Source organism: Excalfactoria chinensis, chromosome 7, assembly GCF_039878825.1.
Source record: "Excalfactoria chinensis isolate bCotChi1 chromosome 7, bCotChi1.hap2, whole genome shotgun sequence".
NCBI classification, from domain to species: domain Eukaryota; kingdom Metazoa; phylum Chordata; class Aves; order Galliformes; family Phasianidae; genus Excalfactoria; species Excalfactoria chinensis.
Window position 1 is genome coordinate 9,273,529 of NC_092831.1, and position 18,982 is coordinate 9,292,510.

The window sequence follows — 18,982 nt, forward strand, 5'->3', positions numbered from 1 at the left end:
AGCTGGTAAGAGAGCCCACGAGAGGAACTGCCCCACTAGACCTGCTGTTCACGAACAGGGATGGTCTGGTAGGAGATGTGGAGGTTGGGGGCTGCCTTGGGCAGAGTGACCATGAAATGATACATTTCTTGATTCATAGTGGAGCTTGGAGAGGGAATAATAGAACTGCTACCTTGGACTTCCGGAGGGCGGACTTTGATTTGTTCAAGAGACTAGTAGGGGGAGTCCCCTGGCATTCAGTCTTAGCAAACAAAGGGGTCCAAGAGAGCTGGTTGCTCTTCAAGAAGGAAGTCCTAAGGGCGCAGGAGCAGGCGGTCCCCCTGAGCTGCAAAATGAGCCGGCGGGGAAGAAGACCGGGGTGGATGAAGAGGGAGCTGTTCTTGAGGCTCCGAGAGAAAAAGAAAATCTACCGCCTGTGGAAGGAGGGACGGGCAACTGAGAATGAATTCAAGGAAGTCGTTAGGATATGTAGGAGTGAAATCAGAAAGGCAAAAGCCCAGCTCGAATTTAACCTGGCCGCCGGGGTGAAAAGGAATAACAAACTCTTTTATAAGTACATTAACAGTAAGAGGAGGACAAAGGAGAATATCCACTCTTTACTGGATGAGGCTGGGAATGTGACCACTGAGGATAAGGAAAAGGCGGAGGTTCTGAATGCCTTCTTTACGTCTGTCTTTAAAGGTCAGACCAGTTATCCTCAGGGTACTCCTCTCTCTGACCTGGTAGTCTCGGCTGGGGAGCACGCTAGCCCCCCTGTGATTCTGGAAGAAACGGTCAGAGACTTACTATTCCAGCTGGACTGCCACAAGTCCATGGGGCCGGATGAGATCCACCCGAGAGTGCTGAGGGAACTGGCAGAGGTGGTAGCCGAGCCGCTTTCCATCATCTACCAGCTCTCCTTGTTGACTGGTGAGGTCCCAGAAGACTGGAGGCTTGCTGACGTGACTCCCATTTACAAGAAGGGTTGTAAGGAGGATCCAGGGAACTACAGGCCTGTTAGCCTGACCTCGGTTCCAGGGAAGGTTATGGAACAGATAGTCTTGAGGGAGATCACGCGGCATGTGCGGGATGACCGGGGGATCAGGCCTAGCCAGCATGGGTTCATGAAGGGCAGGTCCTGTTTGACCAACCTGATCTCCTTCTATGATCTAGTGACCCATCTGCTGGATGAGGGAAAGGCTGTTGATGTGGTCTACCTGGACTTCAGTAAAGCCTTCGACAGTGTCTCCCATGCTATTCTCCTGCAGAAGCTGGCAGCCCGTGGCTTGGATGGGTACACTCTCGGCTGGGTAAGGAGCTGGCTGGAGGGCCGGGCTCAGAGAGTGGTGGTAAATGGAGTTAAATCCAGCTGGCGACCGGTCACAAGTGGTGTTCCCCAGGGGTCGGTGCTGGGGCCTGTCCTCTTCAACATCTTTATTGATGACCTCGATGGGGGCATTGAGTGTGCTCTCAGTAAGTTCGCAGATGACACTAAATTGGCTGGGAGTGTGGATCTGCCTGGGGGTAGCGAGGCCCTACAGAGGGATCTGGACAGGCTGGAGAGCTGGGCTGAAGCCAATGGAATGAGGTTTAACAAGACCAAATGCCGAGTCCTGCACTTCGGCCACAACAACCCCAGGCAGCGCTATAGGCTTGGGGCGGAGTGGCTGGAGGACTGTGTGGAGGAAATGGACCTGGGGGTACTGATTGATGCACGGCTGAACATGAGCCGACAGTGTGCCCGGGTGGCCAAGAAGGCCAACGGCATCCTGGCTTGTATCAAGAATGGTGTGCTGAGCAGGACTAAGGAAGTCATCCTGCCCCTGTACTCGGCATTGGTGAGGCCTCACCTCGAGTACTGTGTGCAGTTTTGGGCACCTCAGCACAAGAAAGATATGGAGGTACTGGAGCAGGTCCAGAGAAGGGCAACGAGGCTCGTGAAGGGCTTGGAGAATCAGCCCTATGAGGAGAGGCTAAGGAAGCTGGGGCTGTTTAGCCTGAGGAAGAGGAGACTGAGGGGAGACCTTATTGCCGTCTTCCAGTACCTGAAAGGTTCTTACAGTGAGAGTGGGGCAGGTCTCTTCTCACTAGTGACAAGTGACAGGACGAGGGGAAATGGCCTCAAGTTGCGCCAGGGCAAGTTTAGGTTGGATATTAGGAAGAACTTCTTTACAGAAAGGGTGGTTAGGTACTGGAATGGGCTCCCCAGGGAGGTGGTTGAATCGCCATCCCTGGATGTGTTTAAGAGCCGTTTGGATGTGGTACTCAGGGATATGATTTAGCAGAGGTTGGTTTTTTGTTTTTTTTTTTTTTTTGTTTTTTTTTTTCTTAGAGATGGGGTACTGGTTAGGCTGCGGTTGGACTTGATGATCTTCAAGGTCTTTTCCAACCTGGATAATTCTATGATTCTATGCGCAGGCAGAGCGGGCCCGTGGCCCCCTGCTGACTTGGCCATGGCAGGCTGTGGGTGTGCTGCGGAGCGTGAAGGACCCGTGCTGCTGCTAATTTAATTAAAGGAAAAACACCCTCCTACTGATGCACCATGCTAAGTCTTGGGCCATTCTGGCCATCTTGGCGGTACTCTGAGGAGACTAAAACAGGGTAGTGATGGTGTTTCAGGCAATAATTACCAGAGAAAACACACTCAAACACTTGATACTGCTGTCACGGGGTGCTCATTTTAGAAGAAAAACAACTAATGAAATGCTAGCAATGCCTTGCATCAATTTCATGATCAGGACAGTGCTGGGAGGCTTTTCCAGTTTAAGGCACACATTCCCTCCTTTCTCATGGTTGCCCTGCTTTCCAGCTGAGCAACAGCTCCAGCACAGCAGTATTGTGTTTTAAAGAGCTGGAAAGCTTCTCACACACCTGTCACCAGCTGTAAATCTGCAAGAGCTGAACAAGCAGCCAATGCAATGACAAGCTCAGAGCAGCGCAATGACAATCATAGAATCATAGAATTACAATGTCACAAAAGAAAAAGTAAACCCAATGAGTTCTTCTCTTTCCTTCCTGCCACCCCACCAATAAAACCACAGTACGCCTGCTGGTAACAAATGAAACATCCAGAGCATCTCCAGAATAGCACAGAAGAAGTATTTCTGCTCCTGATTGTTCCCTCTGCCTGCAGTTACTGAGAACAAATAGAGCTCCTTTCGATTCCAGGGGCTCCTCTAGAGAGCTTTTGCTTGTGTGTAACTGCTTGTTTTATGCTAAAGCCCAAAGTGGAAAAGTAAAAAGCACGTGCAATATTTAGGAAGCACAACAAGTAAAAAAAAATCACATAAACTAGATGCTCATCACAAGACTGAGATAAAGGAAGAAAACACTGACAGTTTGGGATGCATCAGATGAACAATGAGGGGAAAACTGAATACAAGTGGGCAAACACCACATGGATTTCAATGATAATGACAGTATAAGATGGTGTCAGTGAAACACAAGCGAGGTTTCCAGTCAGACTTGAACATTTCTCAGTGAAGATGACAGCAAGATGTGCTGCATTACTTACATGGGGCATAGAACATCATCAGAAGGGGTTTATCTTCTTTCTTCAGAAGCCTTCGTAATTCCTAGTGAGTGAACCAAATCAAGTAAGTACAGGCCTACATAAAAGTACACTTTTCTTGAGAAGTCAATATATTAGTAGAATTTAGGCTCTTTTATTTGGGGGAAATGAAGAGGTCATCCTTTCAAACAAACAAGACTCAAGCTTCTTCTGCCTGCTCAAATTTAAGTTGAAAGGAGATGACAGAACTTCTTATAGACTCAGATTTCACTAAATAGCCAAGACCAGCATTTTTGGTGTCAAGATGTGAAAGTTGGACTGTTTGGGCAGTTCTCAACTCAGAATCTGCAACATAACCAAAAAAACATATTGTAATTCAATAAGTTGGACTCGGTAATAAACAAGGCTTTCATTTCCACACTATGAAATAGAATAGGCCATAATAGTAGATTTTTTACTACCAGCATGGTAGGAAAAAAAAACAAACAAAAACAGATCAAGTTTTCAAATTGAACACAACCCTTGGAAGACTTATAATAGAGTACAGAAGGTGAACATTAAAAATTAATCTTCCTACAAAAACAGAATGTCAAAATAACTGTTTCTAATATTAAAAAATGAAGGCTAGAAAATTGAAAAGGCCCTTTACAAAATACCAGCTAGAGCCCAATCAATTAAAGTTTTAAAAATCAATAGACTAGAAAACTAATACAAAAGACCAAGCTGATTACATTAGAGAGAATATCACGGATAACTCTGTGGTGGCACTAGCTTATTAAGGTAGTTTTATCTTATTCACAGCTTTTCCACTTGCCACTGCAGATGGTTACTGTACAAGGTTAAATCACTCAAGACCCAAATTCTGTTCCTATCTGCTCCAGACTTCCTGAGAAGACCTCAGGCACATGAGAGAACCTAAGCTTTAACGACAACCTGCAGTTGTAAGAATAGCATTTTTACCTCCTATTTGCATCCTGCAGCAACTGCACCTTGTAAGCTGCTATACTTTGAGACAAACATGTCTCTTCTACTACAGCATCCACAATAACTCGATGCTTGCTGTGTAGTTCGCAGACTAATAACATGACCACACACAAGGTAGAGGAAAAAATGAAGGAAGCTCTATCATAATCCACAAATGTTATCCCTTTAACAACTGTGTACTATAGAATTTCCTTCCAAAGGAAATAACGGTACTTCATCAAGAGTTTATCCAAACATGCACACTCTCCACATCCCACGTTATTACAAAACACACAGAACATCTCTCCAGTTGTCATACCTTTTCACTGTCAACATGCACAATGTCTTTGGCTTCAGGATCCTCTTCCCACAATGGAGCACCTTCCGGATCCTTCAGAAAGGCCACCATAGACTGTAGGAAACAGGAAAAACAGCTTTTAAAACAAAACGAATGTGAACATGAGCTCATTCTCAAATCCATACCATCATGTGAATCCCGTGCAATAAACAGTTTTGCGTTTCCATTTTTACACTCATTCGCTATGGTGAAATTGAACACAAAACTCTTGCTGCAGAACTGAGCACGCACTGATACTTAACTTCCTCACAAATTATATACCTACTTAATGGTGCCCATTTCCATTACAAAACTGGGGAATGTTGTGTGGAGGTGGACCTACACACAGACAACAGCTTCAAGGATCCTTCAAAGAGCTCTTTCAGTGGTAGCAGATCTGCAGTATTTCCACAGCTAGTCCCTGGCTTAGCAGGAAAGATTTTCCTATGCAGAGGCTACATCTTATGCCCTTCATGGGATCTGTGTAACCTTTGGAAACAACAGTACCAGCTGTAGGGCACACCTGATACTCACATAACAAAAGCAATGAGCTTTTGGTTCATGGAAAAATAATCCACCAATAGTCTCTCCTATGATCCATTCAACTAGAAATTGCACTCAATGGATTTTTAAGCAGGAGTATAACAAACAAACAAAGCAAGAGAAGCAGGAAATGTGAAGCACTTTGATTCTGCAGCTCCCATATTTGATAAGCTGAGTATATACGCACACTCTACTTGACCGACACACAACCAATCAAAGCTTTGTTGGTAAATCACAGATATTCTCTTCATCACAAAAATACTTCCTACTGGTTCAGATTTCAGACTGAACCTGAAGAAAACTTCAGACCTCTAAAGTCAATGAGAGGCTGACTCTTTATGGATTTCAGCAGAGCATAATTGCCCACAGTTTCCAGCTGTGTGTGAAGATGTTGGCTTCATCACTTAACCTCAGATATCTGTGCTGTAGAAAACACAATGCCTGGATTTCTGTGATCATTTACAGCTCAGATTGACCTTGTTTCCCTTCTCTGTGGCACCACTCGTCCACTCCCAGACAAGAACTCTGCTGTCAATAACACAGTAAGGTCCAAAGGGAAAGTGCTGCTCCGGTGACAGCAACAGAACCTGAGGGACACAGCTCCATGCCATCCAGGTTTGCAACCCACCTTCTCGAGAACAAGTTAGCAGTACACCTAGTTACATATGCCACTAAAACAGTCTCAAGAGACAGTTCTGCCACCTTTCTGTCTTTAGTAGGTTTGCTCTCGTACAACACTCCAACAGCCTATCAATAGATAGTAGAGTTCAGCTCATCTTCCTGCATCTCAGCTGGTACTACAAGACTTGGGAGGATTCAGAGCTTACAGCATTATTGCATTAATGACCGTCTAGTCGCTTAGCTAACATTAAAGAGATTTGTCTTATAGTAAGATGCAACATATATTAGTCACTAGACAACAACCAAAGCACTTAATGTGCCCAGTAAGAAGACCTAAGGGGTGGGGTAGCTGTTTTGGGACTACAAACACATTGCATAGAATTAATTTGTTTTAATGTGACATTAGCAGAGAAATGAGCTATCAAGAAGAAGTTTGAGTAACTTATAACGTAGTTGTAAAAGGCTCTTAAGCCACAGACATTAGCATCCCAAACAATGCTGTAAGAAAATAACATATAGAAAAAGTAGAAGGCAGGAAGACCAAACCAGGAAGATATTCCAACCTTAGGAACACCACATCAAGTTCTGTTTGCCTTCAGACTGCACAGACCTCAAATGTACACTGCTGGAGAGGAGAGAGGGGTCAGCATTTTAAACGGCTAATGAGCACGATTGACTCTGCTGGTCTCAGAATTCCTGTGTGCCAAGTTCAATGATGTAGAAACAGATGCGGTTAGAGAACGGGGGATTAAAGAGATTTAATTCTTGCAGCCTCTCCCTCTCAGCCAAGAAAGAAAAAATTAGATGTGTAATGTCTTCTGGCATGAGCAGGCAGTGCAGTGCCTCACAGTCATTACTCCGCTCTGTGAAGAGTGCTTCCTGTGCACTTTTAAATAGCAAAGAAAAATCCCTACAAACAAAACACAGTACTATCTAATTGCAGAAAAAACAGAGGTCCCTGGGTGCTGGGTTCAAGACCCGAGCAAGGTCCAGGCCACAGCACAGCAACTCCCATGCTGCAGAACCAGCTCCTCTCTTGCCCTGCTGTGATGGGGTCAGGACATGCTTTGATACTGTGGCCTCGACAGGCCCACACTGGGCTGTTACCCACTGCCTGAGCCCCTGCAACAGCTCTGAACATCAAACACCAATTCAGTAGAACACAGGATGTAGCTTTCTCCAGCAGACACTGCCAAAATCAAGCCAGTTTTAACAGTACAATAGCTGGCTATCATTTATGGGTTTTAACCTGAAAAAAAATAATCAATATAAAAACACATCCATGCACTTTTTGTTCCTTTCAGGTATAATGCAGTAGAGATGCTAATAAAGAAACTTTCCTTGATTGCACATACACACACCCCTACAAGAGCAAACTTGAAAAGGATACAGAGTTTAGAGCTGGTCTAATTTACTGGGTTAGTCTATTCCCTCTGCCAGCAGGTTTACACTTGAATGAATTTTCTCCATTTTAAAAAGACAGTAAAATTCTCCCTGTATTTCCCTCCAGAAAAGGCTTCATTGAATAATAAGCACGGCCTGGATACTGACCTCATGGCAGTATGGCATTTAGGATGCGGTGTGGTTAAAGTAACCAGTTAGAATCAAAAAGTGATCTAACCTCAGACGTCCAACAGCAGCTCACTACAGATACCTTGCAGAAAAACTAAGCCATTTTTATCTGGCATACTCAGTTTCTGCAAAAAAAAAAAAAGTAACTGAGTTTATTGGCTCTGTAGCAGCTGTTGTATTTGTACCTCTGTGCTTGCTATCAATGGATACGTACTTTATGACTATCTAACACTGATTTTAAGACTCAGATTCTTAGCTTTCACAACATATGGCTGTGTGTACCATAACTTTATTTTTTTTTAAACACTTCAAAGTTGTTAGAAATCAGCTGCCTCAAAATGTCACTGCTCGCACCAACATTTTGGGGGAAAAGCGGGTAATTGTACTATTCTTAAAGCTATTCACAGTTGCACATACATCGACCACAATCCCCCTCCCACTGTCCTTCTCCCAAGCCCAAGAACCCTGTAATGCAAATATTCAAGGCGTTGATACTTCTGATCATCCTTACTGCCCTTCTACAGCACCTTGGTATGTGCCACTCACTGTGGCAATCAGAATAATGTACTTGATGCATGACAATGAACTCAGATGGTGGAATAACATTTCCTCTTCCACTCTAAGTTCCTCTACTAACCATTTGACTTTTTCACTCCTCTTAAGCCAATATTTTCAGGCTAACCACTGTCCAGCCTGGTAATTCAAAACCTATTTCTACAACCTGCTGTTACTTCAGCATAGTTGGAATTGTACCCCTCTTTCCCTCTTGTGTTTATTACCCCACAAGTTCCTGCTTTCATACTGACAACCCACTGGTACTGTGGGCCTTCTCAACTCTTTTAAAGAGATTAATTTTATTTACATTTTATTTACTTTTTTTTTTTTTTAAACTATTCCTAAAAAATTTTCATGATCAAACTTAGTTCTCTTGCCATCCATCTTCTTTATCAGACACTCAAACAGCTCAGATCCTAACCAAGGTCTCAGCAGCAGGGGGTTCTGACTACTAACATCCCCTCACTGCAAACACTGAGCTACCCTTTATTCCTCATTCTTCTAAGCGTTAACCCACAAGGATGTCTCTAATTACATGGGGATTTAGTTACTTGAAAAAATGAAAATCTTTTCTTAAAAGCTTAAGTACACTATCAGCTGGATCAGCCCTATCTATGAAATTGCTGATTACTTCAGAAGAATCCTTTTACAGTAACGATGCATTTCCTCCTCAGAGCTGCGCCCACTATTCTCCAAAACATCATACAAACATTAATGTCTACAGGATGCCTGGAAGAAGATCCCAGTTTTATTGCCACATGCTTGCTGAACGACACAAAACAAGTCCTTTAATCTTCATTCTCCATTCTGTCCACCTGTCCATAAGATGGGTATGAAATTCAATGTAACGATAACCCTCTGCTGCTTGCTGTTTGTAGTGCACTAGGATATTCCTCACAAATGCAACTGAAGGTAAAAAAAGAAATGCCGCTGCCTCAACACAAGAAGGCGTGGAGAAGTGCTACAGAGGAAGAAATACAAACAACATTCATACAGCCATGAACAGCAAAACGAATAAACAATCAGATGTGTTCTTTGACTACTGCCCAGCTCTGATGCACTGCCCAGCCTGTAAATTATTAGCAGTTGGTTTCAGAGAGGCAGTTAATTTAAGAAGGAACAGAGATCGTGGAAGACAAGAGCTTCAGAACCTCTTCTGTCCACAGTAAACTCACGCATCCCATGTGTGTCTATGGGGTCACTCTAGATCTGCTTTACTCTCACCAGACAGAAAGAAACACCTAAGGGCAGGAGGGAAAGGGAAAAATATATCACAAAGTGGCAACTAGAAAAACAAATGATGTGGTTCCTGTTCTGCTGTGATCACGTCTCAGCTGGAACACTCCGTGGGGCTCTCCAGATGCATTCCAGTTCATCCTATCTGTAAGGAAGAGTCACAGCACTAATTCCTGGTTGCAGTGTTGTATGCAGAGCAGGAAAGACATTTTAGCGAGTATTCAAACCACCCACATCTAGACAACTCATCAGTCTACTTCACCCCACCACCCACCAATAGGAAAAAAATAATAAAAAAGCATCAGGTGCATTTCCTCACTAAGTACATAAAGAGCCTGAGGCATTTGCTGACAAGGCTGGGTTATCCAACCCAGGCAGCATTTTTGCTGCAGGAGAGGCTAAGATGCACAGTCCCATTCTCCTCACTTGATGTGAATCCTGCCGAATAGATGATTCAAGATACAGTTTATTTCCAAGACAAACCTCTTCATCATCTACCCCACAGCAACTCTGTCTGTGAAAGGAAGGTAACAGAGGAAGCATGATTAGAAGTGGCTACTCTGACAGAATAGAGTTCACACAGCATCTCACGCAGCCTTTCCTCCAACTCAGTCCAAACCCTCAAACAAGGCAGAAGAAGGAAGTGAATCAAATTCTGACAACCTAGAACGATTCATCAAGCTTCAATGACTGCAGAGCCCAAGTTTGCTGAAGAAGAGGAAGAAGAACAAACTGCCATCAGAACTGGATAGGAGTCATTTCTGGAAGCCAAATCATCACGTGCCCCACATGAGGATACTCCCAGCACCTCACTGGGGCTTTGCTGAGGAAGGCTGCTCACCTTCACCTTGTTTATTGTGCTTTCAGTCTATCATTCCCCCAGTCAGTCAAGTTTTATGTCTTTCCCACTGTGCTCACTGAACACTGCTTCCTGTTGCTGTTGCTTCGTCTCGAGATCCAGAGAAAACAGAAGGTCATTTCATCCCTTTTGCACTGTGGACATATCCATAGGAACTGCAGTTTTGTAATCAAAGAGCAGGCCACTCAGCTCTTGGAAGTTTGTAAACGCAAGGCCTAAAAACCTCAGAGAAATCTCTGTCAAAAAATGCAGTATCAGCTAATACTTTTAGTTATATTGCCATCGATAGCACCTGGCAATGAAAATAAGAAAATCCCTATTTGTAACCAGCTTGGAAGCTAACTCAACAATTTATATGACTGTTTAACACGGGTTCAATCTTGTTAATACACAGCTTTTCTGGACCTGCGGTTGGCAGTAGCATGCATCTACAAAAGCCCTTATGTCATCCTGACAGCTGCTTATGAAGATTAACCACCCTCCCTTTCATGCCTTCAGCATGAAAAAGTACCAACACCTGTTTTTAACCCACAGACCTCTCTCCCCCATACCTAACCAAATAATAATCAAATATTTAAATTTACCTTCAACGTGACAGCTCTGTTATATTCAGTATGAAATGCACCATCCCTGCAGAACAAGGAGTGGGGAAGAGTGTTAACTTGCAGTAACATTGCTGGAAATCACACAGCTCCTGTACTTCTCACTAACCAGAATAAAATGATCCTGCCAAAGCCACAGAACCCAGCAGAGTTTACACCACAGCAATTTAAGCAGGGGAGGGAAAGTAAAAACTGAGGATAAAGGCAAGATGCAAAACAGTGTCATGCAACCACGTCTCCCCTCTCTGACACTTTAACAGTAAAATTTATTAAGGCACAATCTTTGGAGATGCAGCTACTTGGTATATCTTACATTTTACAGTACTCCCACTTTATTATTCTCAGGAAGAAGATATCTTGCTCTCACATTCCATTTGCCTTTCTCCAAGTACTTTACAAAAGTACCATCTCAAGTTAGAAGAGCAAGCAGAGTGGTGAAGCCAACTGTCCAAGGCATATGCCAGTAGGCAAGTGACAGAAAAAGCAAGAGATCCAAATCTCAGCCATCATCAATGGGTAGTTTTAGTCTATTGGGCGCCTCTCCCACAAGCCCAGCTCATGTACTCTCTTCAACAGCAACATAAATTTATCATAACTTCTGTTACAACACATGCTTCCAAACTGAAAAAACAGCGAGCAATTTCACATATCAGAGGGCATAGGAGAAATAACTTCTCATGCTGCAGCAAAATGGAGCTGCAAGGAAAACAAACGGTCCTAACAGGGGCACCAACAATTAGGAACTACAAATCCCAGCCCAGCACTCACTTATAATGGAGTAATTCCACTCCTTTCTCCTTTGAATTAGGATCTACTTTCATCTTCTTGCATAATTTTCGGCTTTCAGTGTCACTGCAAAAAACACACATTGGAAGAAAAACAGTTACAAGAGAAAGAAATCAAATGCATTCAGTTCTGAAAACTCATTGCTCCACTTCCTCAAAAGCAATTAGTAGTACCTAACGGTTATTTAGAAGCTGCTCAGCCAAGTTTTGGGGAAAAGCCAATTAAATTCCTCAATTTGCCTGGTCAAGACACAGTGGACTGTGTTAAATCCACATTCCGATGTCAGGCTCCAACCAGCAGAAAATGAGTCCATCCTAGCATGTCTAAGTACCTCAGCTGACATTCTGTTCAGGGGGTTAACGTAAAATTTAGGAAGTCAGCATTTAAGAAGACCATGTTCTTGATACGGCAGTGGTCAAAGAGGCACCGTTTGTGAAAAGGTTCAAAGACAAAAGCTGAGTTGCTTTTTGTATCTGGCAGAAGATAAAACCAAAATATCTTCATGGTACCTCCATGCCCAGATCACATGTGGCCAGCTTTAAGAAGTTCCGCATTATGGAGCAAACCCAGCTCTAGGTACGATGGATGTGTCCTGGAGCCACACCAGGCAGGCAGGGGGAAGGAGGTTGTTTTCAAACTGGAAAGAGTTCACTTCGTGTTTCTGGCACAACCCAGATTAGGCTGAGTTAAACAAAAAGGGCCATGGGAACAAACTGTGCCTTTGGTGAGGTGGGCAGGGAAAGGGTCCGTGCCGACTTAACTGCTGTCCTCAACAACACAGGAGTGCAGCTGTTAAGTCTGCCTCAAGCAGTGAATATGAAGCCAGGCACAGACCTGGGAAGATGCGCGAAACAGTGAACTACAAAGAAAAGATGATCCACGCTGATGAGACTATCCTTTGCATCGACCAACCGCAAGATTAAAAACCTTGGAAACCTGTTCCCAGCAGAGGACAACTTGTTCTTTTTGTACAGATAAATCAATTTAGAAAATGAAAACACTGAAAACCCATCAAGTTTAAACCAATTAGAGACACATTAGTTATACCAAGATGCAAGGGCTCCACCAAACGAAGGGCTGCTGGCAGCACTGGTGCTAATTCCCCCAATGTTCTCCAGCTGCCTTGGAACAACAAAGAAGTTTGCAATGCTGCAAATGAGAGTCCTCCTTTGTGGAAATCTCCACAGTGATTATCTTTAGATGGAAATAAGAAAGGGTATACTATGGACACGTGCACCAACAGTAGAACATGACAACGAAATGACCATTTTAAGGAACTAATGAAGCACGTAACCACTTTACCAGTAAGGAGTGCCTGTAAGCCCTGTCCAATCCAATAGCCTGGATTTAGAGTTTTGCTGAGAAATTCTGCAACAACATCAAGTCCAGGAGCCAGAAGCTCCCTGCCTTCACGCACCTGCAGTTCTCCAGCAGTCCCATGGTCTGAAAACTAGGGGGCTCAAGGGTCAACAAATGTCAGGAGGCAGCACAGCTTCTAAACACCCTCACATCTTACCCAGACACACATCAGTGTGCATGGAAAAGACCTCACGGCACTGCTGGAGTTAATTGCTTGGCAGTCAGCTCATGTAAGCCCGCAGTAAGGCCAGTCAACGTTTCTAAATACTGTTCTGGACACTCCCAAAAGTTTCCAGGACATAAGTGCATTTACAGTCACCTTGGCCTTGATGAGAGAAACACTAGAAGGTGGTTGCAGGGAACAAATGCAATGCTGACCAACTCGCTCTGCCAACAGGTTCTGCCAAACCCCGAGACAAGCACAGGCCCAAAACTGGACTAGAAACAATTCTGCTGCCAGTTCTGCCATCGATTCAGGGCGACTTCAAACCACAGCGAAACAGGGTATTTTTCCTCACTTATCAGTTTGGAGATCTAAAGGCTTAAAATTGGCTTAAACCAATTTTGTAAGGTTTGTTGTTGGAAAAGCTACAAAATATTACTACCGAGACTAACAATTCCTGGCACTCCAGCTCCTACCAATTCTCTTTCTGCTTGCATGAGCTTCTATTAAAAAAAAACGAAAGATAAGAACAGCTGTTTCACCGGAAGGACCAGACTCTGAGCCTGCCCTGCTCTCAGGATTGCTCCGTTTGTAGAGATGCATGTAGCTGCTTGAATGCACATCCATTATCACAGGAAGGCAAGCAGCAGTTTGCTCCAGTCCTTCTCTGGCTATGCATTGGTCTGATTGTCTGCACCAGTGCATTGGGAATTCAGTCTGTTTATGCAATCTATGTGCACTGATGCAAGGGATGGAAGTGAAGCAAAATCCCAGAACAGGAGATCTCTAAATATGTATCAACAATTTTTTCATGCATCAGTGCAGACTTCTGCACATGCCCGACCCACCAATTCAGATGTTGTATTAATGTTTCTTTGGAAAATGCAAAAAGAAAGATGTGCAGAAATGGCAGAGATGGACGCGTTTTGCTTTTTCTTCTGCTTCCACTTACAGCCAGATAGAAATAACCTGCAAAGAGCAACCCTGTGCTGATAGCACTTGGTAATGACCATTATCCTTAATGAGAGTAAATATCAACACAGATGCAGCCTTTGCTCTGAGATTTGTCTCCTCTGGATCTCAGCCAACAGCCTCTCTCTCTAAAGATGAGCTCCTCAACTCTCACATGGGAGAACGTAATGAGAACTCCAGTTCTTACAATTTAATTACACCACTTGAAGAGGCAGCACAAGAGTTTGTTTCAAGGGCTGGAGATGGAAGGTAGAGGTGGAACATCAGCCCTCTGCCATCCCATCTAAGGTACCATGTTCAGGCCATCCTTGGCTGCCTTGTGACAGAGCAATTTGGACCCCATAGACTCCACCTGTGCTACTACTGAAGGGGCCCAATTTCATCCCGTTTCACCCTACATGCAATATACAGCAAAGGGAATATGATCGAATCTCATGTGGGGCAGCAGTACAGTACCCCTCATCTCCTACTAAAACAATCCCCATGCTCCCCACTCCTTCAGAATCAGCCTGGAGCTTCAAAACACTCCTTTGCTGGAGAAGCAAAGCCATGGCAGCTTGTTCAAATGAACAATAAAATGAATGGTCTAAGTTGACCTACCTAAACATGGAGTCTGAACGACAAGGACAGCATGCATCATAGGAACACCTCACCCCTTTCCAGGCACATCCCAGCCTCCTCAGCTTTTCTGTCGTTTGGGGTTGTGATGGAGTTGGCAGAAAGCCCCAACAGCAGTGCTCCCTGCAAACCTCTGGAGTCCCCTGTCAGCATTAGTGAGCATAAGCAATCACTCTGCACAGGCAGCCATCTGCTGCCAGGCTGGGAGGAGGCCGAGGGGCTTGCAACGTTGCTCTGACCACTTCTGGATCACAGTCAGCAAATCCAGCACCTGAAAGGGACACACTCCCACTGGTGCTGCTCAAGAACAGTGTGATGCTCTGCCCACAGGTGGGAAGCTGGAGGCTAGAAGCCAGAAGGATGGGGATGAGAAGCTGGTGGCAGCTTACCCAGCGAAAGGGCCTTGCCACACTGCAGCAAAAGAATTCAGAAAGGGAATGAACATAGGCCAAAGCAAGACAGACGGAATGCAAAAATGTGGTACAGGAACCAGGCTGCACTAGGTCCACAATGATTTTTAAAAACAAAACAAGTCCAATCTGGATGGAACCTGACTAAGAGACAGTGCCCAATCCCTACTCAGAGGAAATTCAGGTATTGTCCTGGCAGGTCCTGAAGGCAGCAGGGTAAAGCCAAGCACCTGCAGCACCATTCCTTCCCACAGGCACCAACAAGATCTTCTGCAGCTGCCCACGTGCTCCCTTTACTATGGAATGCTGATCACTGGCTTCTCACCAAGGTAAGAGACTGACCAAACAGCCACATCAGCCTGCAGGCAGGGAGAAGCTGGAACAACAGTCAGATCCCTGCTCAGAAAATGCCAAAACTGTCCTGAGAAAAACCTTGTGTCTGCTGTTGCCAACTAGCAGCATCGAGTGCGTGTGCTGTGTGTGGCCACATCATATTAGTGGTGCTGGCATCCACAACACCTTGAAGTGCAACCTGGACCATCCCTTCTGATTTAAGTGAAGTGAGTAATAAATAACACTGTGGCAGCACTGATTTAAGTACCAAGGTCATGGTATTTGTTCACACAAAAGCTATCTTGCTTTCCTATCAGCATAACACACAACCACATGAACCACAGATCTCTCAGCCTGTAAACAGATTTTATCAGCACATCTCTGAAAAAGGCCACAGCAATACACATAAGCCATGCTTCAGCATCCATTACGTTCCAGATGCACCTGCAGATGAGCAGGATGGAGGCTGTGCTCTACTGTCCAGGCAGCTGGAATAGACAAGACCAGACAGAGAAGAAGGTACAAGCACTGAGGTAAGTGCACACAAAGTAAGCCTTCCCATGCTGGAAAAAGCATCGGAGGGCATCAGCGAAAACTGCCATCAGGTTAGCAGTGTGCTCTCTCATTACTGCCTCTGTTTAATTGCTTTCATTCTCTTCTGGTGAAAACCATCATACAGAGCACAACTCCAGTTTTACCTTCAGGGACCTGCAATTTCAGAGCAGCCTTCAGAACTGAATTATCACAAAGGGCTTCCCAGCCCAATGCACAGCCTCTGCAATGCCCTCGGGCTATTCTCCAGAGCGCGCCCTCTCCAGACAACAGACTGAGGAACATCCTGAGAAAGCAGGGAGCTGAGACCTTGCCAAACAACTCACTGAGCTTGTGACCCAAAAAAGCAGCAAAAGGGGCTCTGATGCCAGAAATTTCCACATGCCACATGACCAACTGAAACCAGATGGACCCTCCCCCTGAGCCCCATTCTTCTCAGGCTGTGGGTACTGCCTCTCTACCACCTCCCTTCCCAGTCTGGGCTGACAGCTACTGCAGCCACTGCTGCTTATAGTACGTCCCACTTGTGAGGCTCCTCCTGATGATCCCAGACTTCGCTGTATCACTCTCAAGACAGATCTGAAATAGGAGAATAAAAGGGAAAAAAAAATAAAAATAAAAATCACTTCTCAATCCATCAGCGCAGCTTGCAAAAGCACTTCTCTAAAGAGCTGTGCTAAGCAGCCACTGGATGGTAATGGCTCGCATCTACTCAAAACAGAAAGCACATCTGCACCTCTTGGAGCAGACAGGCACTTCGATGCTATGCTCAAGGGTAGGGCTTAGGAAGTGGCAAATGAACAAAATGGAACAGGATACAAGAGAGATGGATGCAGAAGAAATAAGCAGAGGAAGCTTAAAATACAGGCTCTGACTTTGAAAATGAAGCAATGCTTTGTCATTGCTCTAGATCTTATATGGAAATAAACTTACAAAGAAGTGACAACAGCAACAGGTTTCCATAGCAAGAAACAAATGAGCTGCTTCAACAAGGCAGCAGATGAGAAGCCTGAATCTTTTCAGAGCCGGGGGAGCACAAATTCCTGAAAGGGAAAGCGCACTGATGGAAAGACTCAAGGATTAGGACTAGCAGACTGGTGGGACAGCCTCTAATCTGAATTTAAAGTCTGTTTTTTTTCTCCCCAAAGCACAGCAAAAAGCCACTATGTGACTCAGAGGGCGATCTTCAGAGCCTCCTGCTGCAAAAACTCCTCTAAAAGTGCCAGGAATGCAAGTAGAAAAGTGCTGGTGCTATGGAGATCCAGCATCAGCAGGCATCCAATGAAAATGGCTCTTTGTGCTCATCAGTCAATTAGAGAGACCAGGAATCTATAGGAATGAGATTAAAAAGAAGTACTTTCCCAAAATTCAAACCCATCAGATTAATCCTCACAAGAAATAAGAGCAAGGAAAGGGCAGAAAGAAGCCTAAGACCAAGAGGTGACAGGTATCATCAAACAAAACTAATTAAGAAAAAAGATATATAGCATGGACAACCAGCCACAGACATTGCTCAGTTGCTGACCATTTATTTTGCTTTTCAATGGCACTGTTCCTTGACATGTTGGAGTGCAGATATGGCACTGAAGGACATGGTTAGTGGGCATGGTGGGGATGACATGATGGTTGGTCTCAGTGACCTTAAAGCTTTCCATCAGCTTTAACATTCAAGTGCAGAAAGGAAGATGAGAAGACTTGCTCTTAAATAAATCCTATTTCTGATCAGCTTTGTAGGCATGAATGTAGAAGCTGAAGAGCAAAACAACTCTTAATGCTATCTGCGTAAGTAGCCTTATTACTGAAATTCCTCTCTCCTATTCCAATGATTGCATATAGGTAAAGACTTTCCTGTATCAATGCATTATGAAATTGGAAACTGGGGAAGGAAGATTTCATTTAAAATTTGAAATCTGGAGGCATCCCAGAAAAAGCACATAGTAGATTGAGCACCTCCTGAACCAGAAGATGTTTAGATACACAGACTTGAAGGGGCTGCCTTCCCATCCCAACCTGGGGAACAAACGCTGAAGGAAATACTTCACCTTTATGTTACTGGATTGCAACATCTTAAATAGTCACTGGGGAAAAACCTACAGGAATGACATAAGACACAAAAGCAGGAAAGTGGGATTCAAGCCAACCAAAAATCGGGCAGGCATTTTAGCCAGATGGCACTTATTCTTCCCATTAGGCTGATGTACTAACGCCAAGCATGGGCACTGTGGCAGCAGATGGAAATCACACAGCTTTGTTTGTATTTGGGACCTGCTGGAAGGGGAACCATGCAATTAAGCAGGGGACATCTACTCCAAGCCAAAGAAATACGTACTTTTCTTGAGAGCCCTACTCTATATAACTCAGTGGGAATTACTGCTAAAACCAAACAGACCTCAGGAATCACAAGACAGGACTGAGACTTCGCTTCACAGACACACAGCAAAAACGTTATCTTTCATTCAAGCGCTAAGCTCTTCTCATCATGTTCACACCAGCACTACACTTTGTGCTTTCTACTTACCACCTCAAAGATTTGCTAGCAAGAGTTTCTATTTCATGCAAAATTCCTTCCACTTTCAGAACTCCTATTAGTTTGCTGGTAAAAATAATTCAATAAACAATCCAGCCCTCTGCTTGATTTCACATCTACCAAATAGCATCTGAATGCACTAAACAAGCAACACTTATTTGTGTTACTGTAGCATTTTCCAAAGGTCTCCAAACTCTTTATAAACACTGACTAATGAATCAGGCAATATTTATCCAACTGCCTGGCAAACACAGATACACCTCTTTTTAACAGCAGGAATGAATAGCAGTAACTCAACGGCCAAGCTGATAACCACTGCTCTTCAGAAGACCAATCCATCTCTCTGGGACGCTGATGAGACTTACCAATGCATAGGATGGCACCCTACTCATGCTACCAGTCAGCTTAAGCTGAGCAGTGAACAGCAGGTATTACAAGGAGCAGGTAATGAAATCACAGAATGGTTGGGTTGGAGGGGACCTTA

General features: G+C 44.3%; 1 protein-coding gene across 1 annotated transcript in view; it reads right to left on the reverse strand.

Annotated features, from left to right (window-relative positions):
* Positions 1-18,982, reverse strand: part of PDIA5 (protein disulfide isomerase family A member 5) — a 90,653-nt gene that overhangs the window by 55,989 nt on the left and 15,682 nt on the right. Inside the window, exons 4-7 of the mRNA XM_072341820.1 lie at positions 11,547-11,630; positions 10,761-10,806; positions 4,773-4,865; positions 3,494-3,554 (exon numbers count right to left, since the gene is read on the reverse strand). Of these exons, the coding sequence (XP_072197921.1) occupies positions 3,494-3,554; positions 4,773-4,865; positions 10,761-10,806; positions 11,547-11,630 (284 nt within the window). The remainder of the gene's footprint in view (positions 1-3,493; positions 3,555-4,772; positions 4,866-10,760; positions 10,807-11,546; positions 11,631-18,982) is intronic.